This window comes from Hylobates moloch, unplaced genomic scaffold (assembly GCF_009828535.3).
Source record: "Hylobates moloch isolate HMO894 unplaced genomic scaffold, HMol_V3 SCAFFOLD_10, whole genome shotgun sequence".
NCBI classification, from domain to species: Eukaryota; Metazoa; Chordata; class Mammalia; order Primates; family Hylobatidae; genus Hylobates; species Hylobates moloch.
This window is the reverse complement of record NW_026652285.1, coordinates 56813948-56828743: the sequence shown is the minus strand read 5'-3', so window position 1 is coordinate 56828743 and position 14796 is coordinate 56813948. Positions and strand designations below refer to the sequence as shown.

At 38.8% G+C, this 14796-nt stretch overlaps 1 protein-coding gene across 2 annotated transcripts in view; it reads left to right on the top strand.

The window, feature by feature from the left end:
- Nucleotides 1-14796, top strand: part of UBQLN1 (ubiquilin 1) — a 48450-nt gene that overhangs the window by 20358 nt on the left and 13296 nt on the right. For both annotated transcript variants that reach the window (XM_032164383.2, XM_032164382.2), the window contains exons 2-6: nucleotides 1997-2148; nucleotides 5063-5178; nucleotides 8065-8327; nucleotides 9517-9675; nucleotides 10167-10401. In XM_032164383.2, coding sequence (XP_032020274.1) covers nucleotides 1997-2148; nucleotides 5063-5178; nucleotides 8065-8327; nucleotides 9517-9675; nucleotides 10167-10401 — 925 coding nt within the window. The remainder of the gene's footprint in view (nucleotides 1-1996; nucleotides 2149-5062; nucleotides 5179-8064; nucleotides 8328-9516; nucleotides 9676-10166; nucleotides 10402-14796) is intronic.

Sequence of the window (14796 nt, the reverse complement as noted above, 5' to 3'; positions counted from 1 at the left end):
CATTTATATACATTCTCGTTTAATTCTTACAAACCATGTGTTCTGCCATTCATTATATTATTATTTTGGATAGGTACTAAAGGGAAAAACGAGATGTCTAATAATGGGAGGATAGTTAAATTATGACCTGTTTCCAGATATAGAATATCATGCAAATGGTGTTCTATGAAGATTTTCTGTTACTTGGAAATTGCTTATCTTAGATAGAACGATTATGTATCATAGGATTTCAAATAAAGGAAAGAAAATGCAGACGGAAAAGCTTCAGAATATGTACTGAAGTATAGTTTTGTGTTATCTTTATGCTTTTTTTGGTATTTTTCAGAATGTTAGCAATGTGTATGGGAGTTGACAAAGGTAAAACAGATTTTTTAAAAACCAGTTGTTTACATTGGCTGTTGTAACTTCATTATGGAAAATTTTATTCAGACATAAATGTGGAGTGTTAGGAACTTTCATGCACCTATCTCTGATTCTCAACAATTATATGTAGCTTATCATGTTTTTTATATATGCCTTCCCTTCCTTGTTCCCACAAGATTTTTTAAATCTCAGACATTTTGTCATTTAATGTCTTTCCATTTATCATGACAACCAGAAAAATACCCCTATATATTTCCAAAACACCTTCTTGGCAGCAGTTTCCTCATCTATTGAGATACACTGCTGTGGGACAGTGAGATAGAGTGGTTTGAAGATGTGATTCTTTTCTGAATTTGGACTGATGTCTTGAGCCAGTCTTTTAATGTAGATTCCTGGGCCCACTCTGAAGCTTTCCTATTTGGACAGTCTGGTAAAGCCTAAGCATACTGGTGATTTTGGTAAAGATCTGAGAATAGTATAAGTAAGTTTTTCTTTATAGCACGATGCTCTTTTCTCTTGTCTGGTTTTATGTGTCTGGTCCCTGGAAAGCCTTTCTTCAGGTTTTATCGGTTACTTTATTTAGTTGTCTTTATTTAGTTTTCACTTATGGAAAGCCTTCCCTGACTTCCCTTTATGCTTCCTTTGGACTTCATGGTTTTACTTGACTCTCATTGGACTGTTCACCTTCAGGGAAAGAGTTGTGTCTTTTATCTTTGATTTTCCATAGTACTGCTTGTTAATAAATACTGAATAAAGTAAGTGGGAAGGATGGTCAGTATAATACAGATTAAGTATACTTTATCCAAAAACTTTTTTTTTTTTTTTTTTTTTTAAACAGAGTTGGGACCAGAAGTGTCTCAGATTTCAGATTTTTTTTTTTTTTTTGATTTCGGGATATTTGCCTTATATACTTACTGGTTCAGCATTCCTAATTTGAAAATCCAAAGTTTGAAATGCTCCAGTGAGCATTTCCTTTGAGTGTCATGGATACTCAAAAGTTTTGGATGTTGGTGCATTTCAGATTGGGGGTATTTGCATTAGAGATACTCCACCCCTAGGCCAAGAATATGAGATTGGCTGTGTATACTGTATTCAACTAGAAAGAAAGGAACAGGACTGAAGATAGAAGTCTGAGGAATGGATTATTTTGGACGTGGTAAGAGCTAATTGTGGCTCGAACTAAATTTGGTCTCACATAACAAGAATAAGGATATTGGGAAGCAATGCATTGTTAGGCCTTAGCAGAGGATCGAATATAGGATATATGCACCTATAGTAGGACCTTTGTTTTAGAGATGAAGTAATAATAATTTCTTACTAAGATCAAGATACTGACATAAAAAGGATGCATCTCTATATTGTTTGAATTGGGGATTTTTTGTTTTGTTTTGTTTTTAGAGGTGGGCTATCACTCTGTCACCCAGGCTGGAGTGTAGTGGTGTGATAATAGCTCACTGCAGCCTCGAACTCCTGGACTCAAGCAGTCCTCCTGCCTCAGCCTCCTGGAACACTGGGATTACGGTGTTTGAATTGTAGTGTCTGTAGTAGGGGCCTCTATGAGGTACCTGTAGAAACTAGACTGTATGGTGCTGTGCAAACAACTGTAATACATACTTATTTTATTTTTATTTAGTTTAAGGAAGAAATCTCTAAACGTTTTAAATCGCATACTGACCAACTTGTGTTGATATTTGCTGGAAAAATTTTGAAAGATCAAGATACCTTGAGTCAGCATGGAATTCATGATGGACTTACTGTTCACCTTGTCATTAAAACACAAAACAGGTATGATTTTGGAAGATGTGCAGCTTTAAAATCGTGGATAAATGTTCATACTTCTAGAAGTAACTAGTGTTGGCTGTAAATTACTTTCCCTGTCATTAATATTTAAATAGTTAAAATTCTTTCCTTGCTGTCGATAACAATTTTTTTTAAAAAAGTGATTCCATGTTAATGCTTACACGATTGTCAGATAACCATTTCATATTTTACAAGGTTCATTGGTATTTAGTTATCATATCTAACTTATTTGCATTAGAACAAGCAAGTTTTTAGCTTTTCTTTTAGTAAGGAAATTTTTAGACAAAGATCATGAGTAACTTATCTCCTTAGCAAACCACAAATTGATAATCATATTTCATTAAGTCTAAGGAACTTTTTTTTTTTTTTTTTTTAAAGAGACAGAGTCATGCCATGTTGCCCAGGTTGGGCTCAAGTGATGCTCCCATGTCAGCCTGGGACTGTAGGTGCATGCCACAGTGTCCAGCTGTTTAAAGAGATACCTTTGTATATCACTAAGAAAGAATACTGCTAACTGAATTGATCTTTTCTTGTCACTTAAAATGTTTATTTTATACTTAGTGAAAGAGCTCCTTTAGACTTACATGGGTATGGAATTTTATCATATCACTCTTGCATAACACAAAGACTTAGTTGTCAGTGTCCATATTTTTTCATACAGTATCAAACTCTGTTCTGTCAAGAGTGTTGGTAGTGTAGCGTTGCTTAAAAGAGCTTTCCAGTATTTTCTCCAGGATTTTGTTCCAAGCCATTAACACTCATTCTGTAAGTTTTTATGCTGGTATTCACCAACAGCAAATACTTGCTTTACTCATTCAAAATATTCCTTCTATTTTGGTGCTATTCTGAATACATGGTAACTTCTATCAGTACCAATTAATAGTGTAATTATTTTGAAGACACTTAATGTGGTAACTAAGCCCATTACGTATGATACAACAGTGTACCCAGGCATTCAGTTGAAGTCATGTAGACTACATGTGCAGGCATGTAGTTGATGCCTGGCTGTCAGCAATTGTAAGACAGATCCTGATTTCAGAGACGTTAAAATGGAAAAATGTGTGCCTTAGCTAAATTCAGGGAAAGAAGCAATGAGTGGGATTCAAAACTCTCACCTGGTATCATCTGGAAGAGTTTTTTTATTTCCTTACTTTTTTTTTGAGACAGATTTTCACTCTTGTCACCCAGGCTGGAGTGCAACGGCGCGATCTCAGCTCACTGCAACGTCTGCCTCCGGGTTCAAGCGATTCTCCTGCTTCAGCCTCCCAAGTAGCTGGAATTACAGGCATGCGCCACCACGCCCGGCTAATTTTGTATTTTTAATAGAGACGGGATTTCCTCATGTTGGCCAGGCTGGTCATGAACTCCTGAACTCAGGTGATCCGCCAGCCTTGGCCTCCCAAAGTGCTGGGATTACAGGCATGAGCCACCTTGCCTGGCTTATTTCCTTTTAGAGATAATACTAACTAATAATCAGGCCAGGCCTGGTGGCTCACACCTGGAATCTGAGCACTTTGGGAGAGTGAGGTGGGCAGATCACCTGAGGTCAGGAGTTCCAGAGCAGCATGGTCAACATGGTGAAACCCTGTCTCTACTAAAAATACAAAAAATAGCCCAGCACAGTGGTGTGTACCTGTAGTTCCAGCTACTCAGGAGGCTGAGGCAGGAGAATCGCTTGAACCTGGGAGGCGGAGGTTACAGTGAGCCGAGATCATGCCATGCACTTCCAGCCTGGGTGACAGAGCAAGACTCTGTCTTTAAAAAAAATAAATTAATAAAGTAATAATTATTAATCATATTGATTTGTTGGCTTTCTTTTGGTGAAGTCTCTCGCTTTTTATTGTTTTCAAGAATTTCAAGGGCCAGAGTAAAACTGGCTTATAACCCTCAAGAACTAGAAGGGGATAGATAAAAAAGTTGTGGGTTTTTTTTGTTTGTTTGTTTTTCGAGAGTCTCGCTCTGTCACCCAGGCTGGAGTGCAGTGGCGCAATCTTGGCTCACTACAACCTCCGCCTCCTGGGTTCAAGCAATCCTCCTGCCTCAGCCTCCTGAGTAGCTGGGATTACAGGCATGTGCCATCATGCCCGGCTAATTTTTGTATTTTTAGTAGAGACAGGGTTTTACCATGTTGGCCAGGCTGGTCTTGAACTCCTGACCTCAGGTGATCACCTGCCTCGGCCTCACAAAGTGCTGGGATTACAGGCGTGAGCCACCATGCCTGGCCAAGATAAAAAAGTTTTTTATATAGTCAAGCTTTGTGGGTGTAACTGGTCATTGGCTTCCCTCTTATGAGATAACCTACTTCCCTCTCTTACATAAGCAATATGATTGAAACTAATGAAATATTTGTGTACATTATACTCAGAGAGAGGAGGGGCAATTGCAGCATATTTTGTATTTTGTAGGGTTTTATTTTATTTTGTATTTTTTGTTTCTAATGCTTAGTTTTCTCAGGCTTTTTACTAAATGATAATTTGATTTGGTCTGAGAGTTTACCCTTTATTTCTAGATGTCAGGATTTCAGTGGTTCTTTTTTTTTTTTTTTTTTTTTGAGACGGAGTCTCGCTCTGTTGCCCAGGCTGGAAGGAGTACAGTGGCGCGATCTCGCTCACTGCAAGCTCCGCCTCCCGGGTTCTTGCCATTCTCCCGCCTCAGCCTCCCAAGTAGCTGGGACTACAGGCGCTCGCCATCACGCCCGGCTAATTTTTTGTATGTTTAGTAGAGACGGGGTTTCACCGTGTTAGCCAGGATGGTCTCGATCTCTTGACCTCGCGATCGGCCAGCCTTGGCCTCCCAAAGTGCTGGGATTACAGGAGTGAGCCACCGTGCTTGGCCTTCAGTCGTTCTTTTAAAAATAATCAGCTCTACTGCTTACTCTGTGATTAATTATTTTCCCTAGGCCTCAGGATCATTCAGCTCAGCAAACAAATACAGCTGGAAGCAATGTCACTATGTCATCAACTCCTAATAGTAACTCCACATCTGGTTCTGCTACTAGCAACCCTTTTGGTTTAGGTAAGTGTCTTTAGTCATTCCAGTAGGGATGGGAAAAAACACTCTTTTCCCTTCCTGGGTAGTTTCAGATAAAATGAGAAAATAAAACATTGTCACTTTAACAACAAAAATTTAAAAAAACCATATTCCTATAATTGTAGATATTAAGGAAGTAGTTAGGGATATGGATATTCTTACATATCAGTTGGCGCCTTTCTTTTTAATAATGAAAGAGATGTAGTTTGTGTATACCTGATCTGACTACCACATAATTTAGTATGAGTAAGATTAGCTGGTTATTAACCGTAAGCCAGCGTCCCTGAATAATGATTTTTTCATTTGTAAAAGGAAGGGACCAGACTGCATTAGTTATTTTGTAACCGTCCTGAACACATGGAAGGAGGTCTGGGAAGCCAGCCTAGCCTAAAACTGCTTTTGTTTTTCTTATATTAGTTTGTTTGTTTTTTAAGAGAGGCAGGATCTTGCTCAGTCACTGAGGCTAGAGTGCAATGATGCCATCCATAGCTCACTGCAGCCTCAAACTCCTGGCTTACGGTGTCCTGCTGGCGTCCCAGAATGCTGGGGTTACAGATGAAAGCCACTGTGCCTGGCCTATATTAGATTTACATATTGAGGTTTTGTGGAATTTTTTTTTTTTTTTTGAGACAGAGTCTTGCTCTGTCACCCAGGCTGGAGTGCAGTGGCGCGATCTCGGCTCACTGCAACCTCCACCTCCCAGGTTCAAGCGATTCTCCTACCTCAGCCTCCCGAGTAGCTGGGATTATAGGAGTGTGCCACCACGCCTGGCTAATTTTTTTGTATTTTTAGTAGAGACTGGGTTTCACCATGTTAGCCAGGATGTTATAGATGTCCTGAATTTGTGATCTGCCAAAGTGCTGTTATCCATTTTCTTTTGATAATAGCCAAACTCAGCAGCTTATTACAACAAAGCTTCATTTCTTGCTACATTTTTCTGCATGCTACTTGCTTTTTACCGGTTTGTAAGGTGCCCATCCGTATAGTCCCTCAGAGACTCAAGCTAATGAAAGTCATTTTTCATTCTGCTGTATTATAACTCTACCATTTGGAACATGGCAGAAGAGACAGTTACAGGGTTTTAAGTTGAACCTGCTATACTTTGGCCAGAAGTGGCACATATCATTTCTTGTAGTCCTTTGGCATTTCACATAGGCCTGTCCGAGTGCAAAAGAAATAATAAGGCTGCAAAATGAAATGTTTGGTGAGCACTGCTGTCTGCTACTGTAGTTAGTCATACTGAAGTTTTTGTGGTTTTAAGAATGCATTAATACATTTATCTTTGTGCTTTTTGTATATGGTGTTCATTGTGCCTAGTATTCAGTCCCCCTCCTAACCTTCTTCACGTTTCCTTGCCAAAGTATTTATGTTCCAGACTCATTAAGTGTCATCTCTTCTTCTGAAAGTAGCCATTCCACTTGGGTTATATTACCATAATATCCTGTGAATATTCTTTACTGAAGTACTTAACATCTGTATAGACATTTATTTTCTTGTCTGTCTTTCCCACTAGATTGAGTTCTGAGGATGTCTTTCTTGTTGCCTTATTCTCAATACATATGTAATATAGTCTCTGACATATATAAAAAGTGCTCAGTAAGTGAGAAATGAATGCATTTGGTTGGTTATGTAATTTTACAAAGTAAACACTTTGTGATAAGCACTTGGTCATCCTGTTGCTCTGTTAGGTTTCTCCTTGGTTTAAGTCCTCCAAAGAGAAATCTATTTCCAGGTATTCCCTGGCTTTCTGTCTCCTTGACTGGCAGTATCATCCCTCTTGTACCCAGTGTTTATAGGTGAATTCTGCTTCCTGCTAATAAAAAACTAGTCTTTTGGAAAGATTATTAGAAGTATAGTCTGGTGTGTGTATTTATTATTTCTCCCTTTAGCTGGCATAATCTGGAGTGTTTTTTTCTGACACCAGCCAATTGTCCAATACCAGCTCTGTGTCCAAGATTCAGCTTCATTTCTGTTACTACCTACCTGCAGTTAGTATCCGATCTCACAAGTTAGCAGACTCAGTCCTGCAAGACTGCCCCTACTTCAGATACTGGTCACAAGTTCTAGGCTACCTGTACTTCTGACTGACCAGCTCTAAATTGGGGGTTCCCCTGACCACCTCCTCAGGTTCAATAATTGCTAGAATGGCACCTAGAACTCAAGGAAACACTTACGTTTACCTGTTTATTATAAAGGATACAACTCAGAAACAGACAAATGCTTGGAAGATAATTATTAGGGCACAAGGTATGGGTATGTGGGGGATGGAAGTTGGGCTCAAAGGTTCCATCCAGGTCTCCTCAGCGCACAACCCTCCTAACACTCAGATGTGCTTTTCATTTTGAGTTTTCTTAATCTTGTTGAAGAATTTGCATAGAGCTCTATCTCCACCTCCCTACCCTTACTTTCTTGGTGGGTGGGGCTGAAAGTTTTAGCCCTTTAATCACTTTGTCTTTCTGGTGACCAGCTCCTTTCTGAGGCTATCCAGGGGCCTAAGTCACTTCATTAGCATAATGATCAACAGGGCTTGTAATGAATAATAAAAGATACTCCTGTCACTCAGAAAATTCCGAAGTTTTAGTAACTCAGGATGAAGGAGAAAGACCGAATATATTTATGTATTATACTACACACATGAAAATATATTTTGTTGATTTTATTACTTAAATTTAATAACCAGAGTGTAAATTTTTGGCTAATTTCAATGATAGGAATTAAATATTAGTAATAGGTATTCGATTTGTTTTTAAATGATTTCTTGTAATAGACTGTTGGGTCAACTAATACTTTTTTGCATCTTCATATTTTATGTCATGTTAATGATAAATTTTCTGACTTTGATTTGTATGTTTTTGCCCTTTATCCTCTTAGGTGGCCTTGGGGGACTTGCAGGTCTGAGTAGCTTGGGTTTGAATACTACCAACTTCTCTGAACTACAGAGTCAGATGCAGCGACAACTTTTGTCTAACCCTGAAATGATGGTCCAGATCATGGAAAATCCCTTTGTTCAGAGCATGCTCTCAAATCCTGACCTGATGAGACAATTAATTATGGCCAATCCACAAATGCAGCAGTTGATACAGAGAAATCCAGAAATTAGTCATATGTTGAATAATCCAGATATAATGAGACAAGTATGTAGAAAGTTCTTTCAGTTCGTTTAGCTAAAGAATGATATATTTGTTATTTAATTTTCTGTGGTTAACGAGATTGTCCTGTATGTATGGTTAAGCTAAAGAGAGAAATCCTTATCTTTGTTTAAGAAAACTCAACAAAGCACTAATTTGGCTATTTGAACTCTGAATTTTCTGTTAAATTGAAGGATCTTTGTAAATAGTTTATTTTGAAGGCTTAAGAATCAAAAAGTCCAATGCTGGAGATGGGAAATTCACACATAACAAAGTGCTTCCTTCATTATGTTATTTGAATGCTAAGTTGCTTTTTTGAGGTGAAATATACCAGGGATTATTTAAAATAATCTCCTGCCTTATATATTGAATACAAAATTGCAACAACTTTAAAGCTTTAATTGGTTTTTATTTGTGATTCTAGAATCAGACAACACCTCATTTTATAAAATAGAGTGTTCTCATGAGCTGAGCAGAAGAGGTTGGCTTTATAGGCATAAAACGGCTGAAGAAAGCAAAAACGAACAAAAAGCAGATGGGTCATTTCAAAGTTACTTTCCTAATAGGGTTAAAATGGAGGGAACTCTTTCTTGTTACAGTGACTCACGTTGACTGCAGCTTACTATGGTTTTGGGGGAAAAACTGGCCCTTTTCATAGTTCATTTTGATTACGTGGCATTTGGCACAAGTGGCTCTATTTTGGTTTGGTGTGGTCTGCTGGGGCATGGTGCAGGAGGCTGGTCCAAAACAGTGGCCTCCTGGCCGGGCGCGGTGGCTCACGCCTGTAATCCCAGCACTGTGGGAAGCCAAGGCGGGTGGATCACGAGGTCAGGAGATCAAGACCATCCTGGCTAACATGGCGAAACCCCGTCTCTACTAAAAAATACAAAAAAAATTAGCTGAGTGTGGTGGCAGGTCCCTGTAGTCCCAGCTACTCGGGAGGCTGAGGCAGGAGAATGGGTGTGAACCCAGGAGGCGGAGCTTGCAGTGAACCAAGATCATGCCACTGCACTCCAGCCTGGGAGACAAAGCAAGACTCTGTCTCAAAAAAAGTTAAAAAAAAAAAAACAAAACAAAACAGTGGCCTCCCATAAACTTTGTTTAATGGCAGTTAATAAAGTAATTAATGTAATTCATGTGTATTTCAATGCCTTTTTTTTCTCTTTGTTTATTTTTTCGGAAATCTTTTTCTTAGACGTTGGAACTTGCCAGGAATCCAGCAATGATGCAGGAGATGATGAGGAACCAGGACCGAGCCTTGAGTAACCTAGAAAGCATCCCAGGGGGATATAATGCTTTAAGGCGCATGTACACAGATATTCAGGAACCAATGCTGAGTGCTGCACAAGAGCAGGTGATCCACTGGCTCCAAGGTTCAGGCCAAGGAGTAGCTTCTGTTTTAACACAAATATGTGTATGATTGAGGGTAGCTTTTATATGAGGAATGTGGTTTTCAATTTTTAAAAAGTTCAGTGGCCGGGTGCAGTGGCTCACGCCTGTAATCCCAGCACTTTGGGAGGCTGAGGCGGGTGGATCCCAAGGTCAGGAGATCGAGACCGTCCTAGCTAACACGGTGAAACCCCGTCTCTACTAAAAATACAAAAAATTAGCTGGGTGTGGTGGTGGGCGCCTGTAGTCCCAGCTACTCGGGAGGCTGAGGCAGGAGAATGGTGTGAACCCAGGAGGCGGAGCTTGCAGTGAGCCGAGATCACGCCACTGCACTTCAGCCTGGGTGACAGAGCGAGACTCCATCTCAAAAAAAAAAAAAAAAAAAAAAGAAAAAAGTTTCGTATCTTATTTAAAACAAAAGCTTATTCTTTGTGATTTTTATGTCTTTTATTACAGTTTGGTGGTAATCCATTTGCTTCCTTGGTGAGCAATACATCCTCTGGTGAAGGTAGTCAACCTTCCCGTACAGAAAATAGAGATCCACTACCCAATCCATGGGCTCCACAGACTTCCCAGAGTTCATCAGCTTCCAGCGGCACTGCCAGCACTGTGGGTGGCACTACTGGTAGTACTGCCAGTGGCACTTCTGGGCAGAGTACTACTGCGCCAAATTTGGTGCCTGGAGTAGGAGGTATGCTTTTAACAACTCAGGCTTTTTTCTTTTTTGTCCTCATTTACATAATTAAAACATTGTTTATACTCTTATTCTTTGTGCTTTTGTGTGTATGTATGGTATCTTTTATAAACTATCGTTTTCATGTTGCTTTTGTTTTGTTTTGTTTTTTTGAGATAGAGCTTCACTCTTGTTGCCCAGGCTGGAGTACAATGGCACGATCTCAGCTCACCGCAACCTCCGCCTCCTGGGTTCAAGTGATTCTTCTGCCTCAGCCTCCCGAGTAGCTGGGATTACAGGCGCCTGCCACCATGCCCGGCTAATTTTGTATTTTTAGTAGAGACAGGGTTTCTCCATGTTGGTCAGGCTGGTCTTGAACTCCTGACCTCAGGTGATCCGCCTGCCTCGGCCTCCCAAATTGCTGGGATTATAGGTGTGAGCCACTGCACCTGGTCACATTTTGTTTTTTAAAGGAAGCTTTAAATGTAGAGAGAACGCTTATTTACCTGTGTAGTTGTTACTAGAGCACATGTTTGCTGTCTTTAGCCTGGTTTTGTATTTTAGATCAGTAGATTGTGAAGCACCCGTCTTGAGGTGAAGGCTATACTGGCTGCATCAGAGCACCTGCCAGGTTTGTTAAAAATCAGATTCCCAGATCTTACCCTCAGACTTTGTGGAGCCAAATCTTTCATAGTGGGGTTAAGATCTGTGTTTGTGTAAAGCAGATTCTCATGTGTGAACAGGTTAGAAATTTACTTTTGTCCACTTTTCTGTAGACTGGACTCAGTAAATAGATGTCTTCCTTTCAGCTATTCAGATACTACATGCGGATGTTTTGTCCGTGAATTAGGTCCAAGATCATTAGCCATAGTGACAACTTTAGTCCTAATACTTGGCATATAAGTAGGAAGAAATGGAGACATGGGAGCACTTCTCTAAGATGAGACAGACTGGGTATGTTTTAAAAGATGCCTGTACTTTGGCAGAGGAATTGGAAAGATGAGGTGCTGGATGAAGAATTTTTTAAAATTAATTGCTGAGAGAAGAATCATAATGGGAAGAGTAATTAATGATCACAGTTGATACATATTTTATAGAATACAGTGGATATCTTGAGATTTATGTTTATAATATAGGTTTTGTAAAAACTGAAGTAATACCATTTTTAAATCAATAAAAAATATTCTGTTCTATATTCTACTTAATCCTTACTTGATACTAACAATCTTTTGAGAGAGTTGCATTGTTCTTACTTTAAAGGGTATAGAGCAGGCAAGGATTTAATCATATTTCCTGACTGGTTAAGCTGTTGTTTTCTTTCCCTTTACCATGGTTGTCTACAGTAATAACTTTTGTCTAAAAAACCAAAAACCAAAAATCAGTTTTGCAGCCTTTTACTCAGATACTTAATGGTTTGATACTTTAACATTTCATGTTAATATTTCCATCAAGGGAAAACAAGAAATAGCAAGAATGAACTTACTCTCCTGGCCTATCAGATTGTCAGCATATTTGTACAGTATTATGATTCTTACTCAACTGTGACGTTTGATGCATACATATATGCACACATACACATGTAAAGATGAAATTCTTGACTCTTCTTTGGTCATGTAAGCACCTGCTCTAGAATGTAAGGAAGTGTTAGAGCAGGAGTTGACAGATTTTTCATGTGAAGGGTCAGATAATACTTTAGGTATTGCTGGCCAAGAGGCAAAATGGAGAATGTATTACATCAAGAGACAAAACAAATTCCCACAAATTTTTTAATTGAAAAAATAAAAAATTTGGTAATATTTAGTTACAATATTTTCCTTGTATCTACTGATAAGAGGAATGGGACTTTTTTGGGGGAATAACATTTTGCATAATTGGGGTTCAGTGTTCTGTTTACCAAAATTGCAAAGTTCATCTGTTATACGTGGTGAGACTTGACTGACTTTATTCAAAATACGTACTCATTCCAAAAGCATTTGATTTTAATAGCATGTTTATCAGTGTGGAAGGCATTTATAGAATTCCATTAGATAATGTTGTTTTTAACATGCCATTACATTCAGATTAATCACTTCAAAGTGAAAGTTAGGTTAGTAGCTCCTCAATTGCACAATTAATTGAACTTTGAAATGTCAGTTGCCTTTGCATTTGCATTGAGGTCTGAAAAATGTTGCTGGTAGTATGAGCTCAAAAGTAAATCTGCAAATTTGTGAGAATGGAGATCTTGCTTCTTGTGATTTTTTTTTTTTTTTTGACGGCATAGGAAGTCTATAAAGCACCTTGACATTGCTTGTGATTCAAACAATTTTAGTTGTCAAAATGACTTTAGTATGATCACACGTAAATGCTGTTTTGCTTTGTAGTTTTAGGTTGAATTCATGCGTAAGCATTACCAAGTCTAACAAAAACGAATTCATATAGTAATTCAATGTTTGGTTGTTGGAGGGTTGGCAGGGTAGTGGTTCTCATTTACTAAAATTTTAATCTTTGGCATGAGCTAATAAAATAATGCAATGAAACTTTACCTCTGCTAAGCCACTATCAACCTTCTGTGTGGTTAGGCATGTCAGAATATTGAGCTATTGTTAATAAAAATTCATGAAGTTGACTATGGTTAAGTTTACAGGAGTGAACAGTGCTCCTCATTGATACTCCTGGTTCAGTAACATGATAGATCCAAATATTTTCCAGAGTACCTACTGATGAATAAGACAGTGAATAACTATAGTCTTTAAATACCTTACATTTTTATATGCTTTGAAAATATGTCCAACTAAGTCCTTTTAATTCTGCGTGTTTTTGCTGCCATGAGATGTAGCACATCTTAGCAGATTCTACTTCAAGTAGTACCAAATTCTTATTTCTCAACTTTTTAAAAAATGGTCTTACCCTGGTTGTTCCATTCAGACTATTTATAGGGGTTAATTTTCCGGTCACTTCAAACTTGCCATTGACTCCTCATACAATTGAGCAGTATCAGTAACATCTGTCAGCTCATCAAGAACTTAGAAATAGCACTCAGAATCATTTGTGTTGTTTTTAAATTGAATATTGATATCCTTAACTCTGAGAAAAACTGTTCTTTCTGAGAGCCGAGTAGACTTCAGCGAGTTTATTTTCTCAACACATTTGGTTATTGCAATCAACATTTAATTAACTGTTAAATTAGTCATCACTAGTACTTGGCTTTCTTTGGCTAACAAGCCACTTGGAAACTTAACTTTGGTTGCAGTCTTATTTTCATTTTTATTTTTTGTGAAAAAGTGGCTATGATGAGGTATTTCATTCTAAAGTTTATATTTCTTCTGACCATTGCTTTTCTGTGAGTGGGGAGTATTGTGATGAGTGGTTGGTCCGGCAGTGCTTATATATGTTGTATTCTTTTAGTGTCATTGCATAAGAAACACAAGTTTTGCCATCTCATTTAATAAAATATATTCCACTGTGCCTTAAAAACCTGACATTTGTAACTCCCCTTCCTTTTTTCTTGTTCTGGCATGATTGGTATATACTGGTTATTATTTTTTTTTTAATGCTGCAGTGATTTTGTGCTGCATGAGTATAACTGATTCACTGTGTTTTGTAGTAGTATACTGAACAACAGTATGAAGGAGGCCAGGTGTGGCATGGTGGCTCATACTTGTTATCCCAGGACTTTGGGAGGCTAAGGTGGGTGGATTGCTTGAGCGCAGTAGTTTGAGACCAGCCTAGCCAACACGGTGAAACCTCATCTGTACAAAGAAGACAGAGTAGCCGGGCATGGTGTGCAGCTGTAGTACAGCTACTTGGGAGGCTGACGTGGGAGGATTACCTGCGCTTAGGGAGGTTGAGGCTGCAGTGAGCTGTGATGGCGTCACCACACTCCAGCCTGGGAGACGGAGCGAGACCCTGTCTCAAAACAAAACAAATAACAGTATGAAGAAGTGACAGTACCATAGACAGTTTCTGTTGCAAGTACTCACTGCTTTTGTAAAAGTGCAAAACACCCATAGACAGTGAGAATGACTGTTCCAATAAAATGGTATTCATGGACATTGAAATTTGAATTTCAGATAGTTTTCACATTTCACAAAATATTTATCTTGGATTTTTTTTCCCTTAACTATTTAAAAATAAAAACGTAAAAGCAGATTTTTTTTTTCTTTTTTTTAAAGACCGATTCTCGACCTGTCACCCAGGCTGGAGTGCAGTAGCATGATCACGGCTCACTGCAACCTCCGCCTCCCAGGTTCTAGTGATTCTTGTGCCTTAGCCTCCTGAGTAGCTGGGATTACAGGCACCCACCACCACACCTGGCTAATTTCTTTGTATTTTTTTCTTAGTAGAGACAGTGTTTCACCATGTTGGCCAGGCTGGTCTCAAACTCCTGACCTTGGGAGATCTGTCTGCCTCGGCCTCCCAAAGTGCTAGGATTAC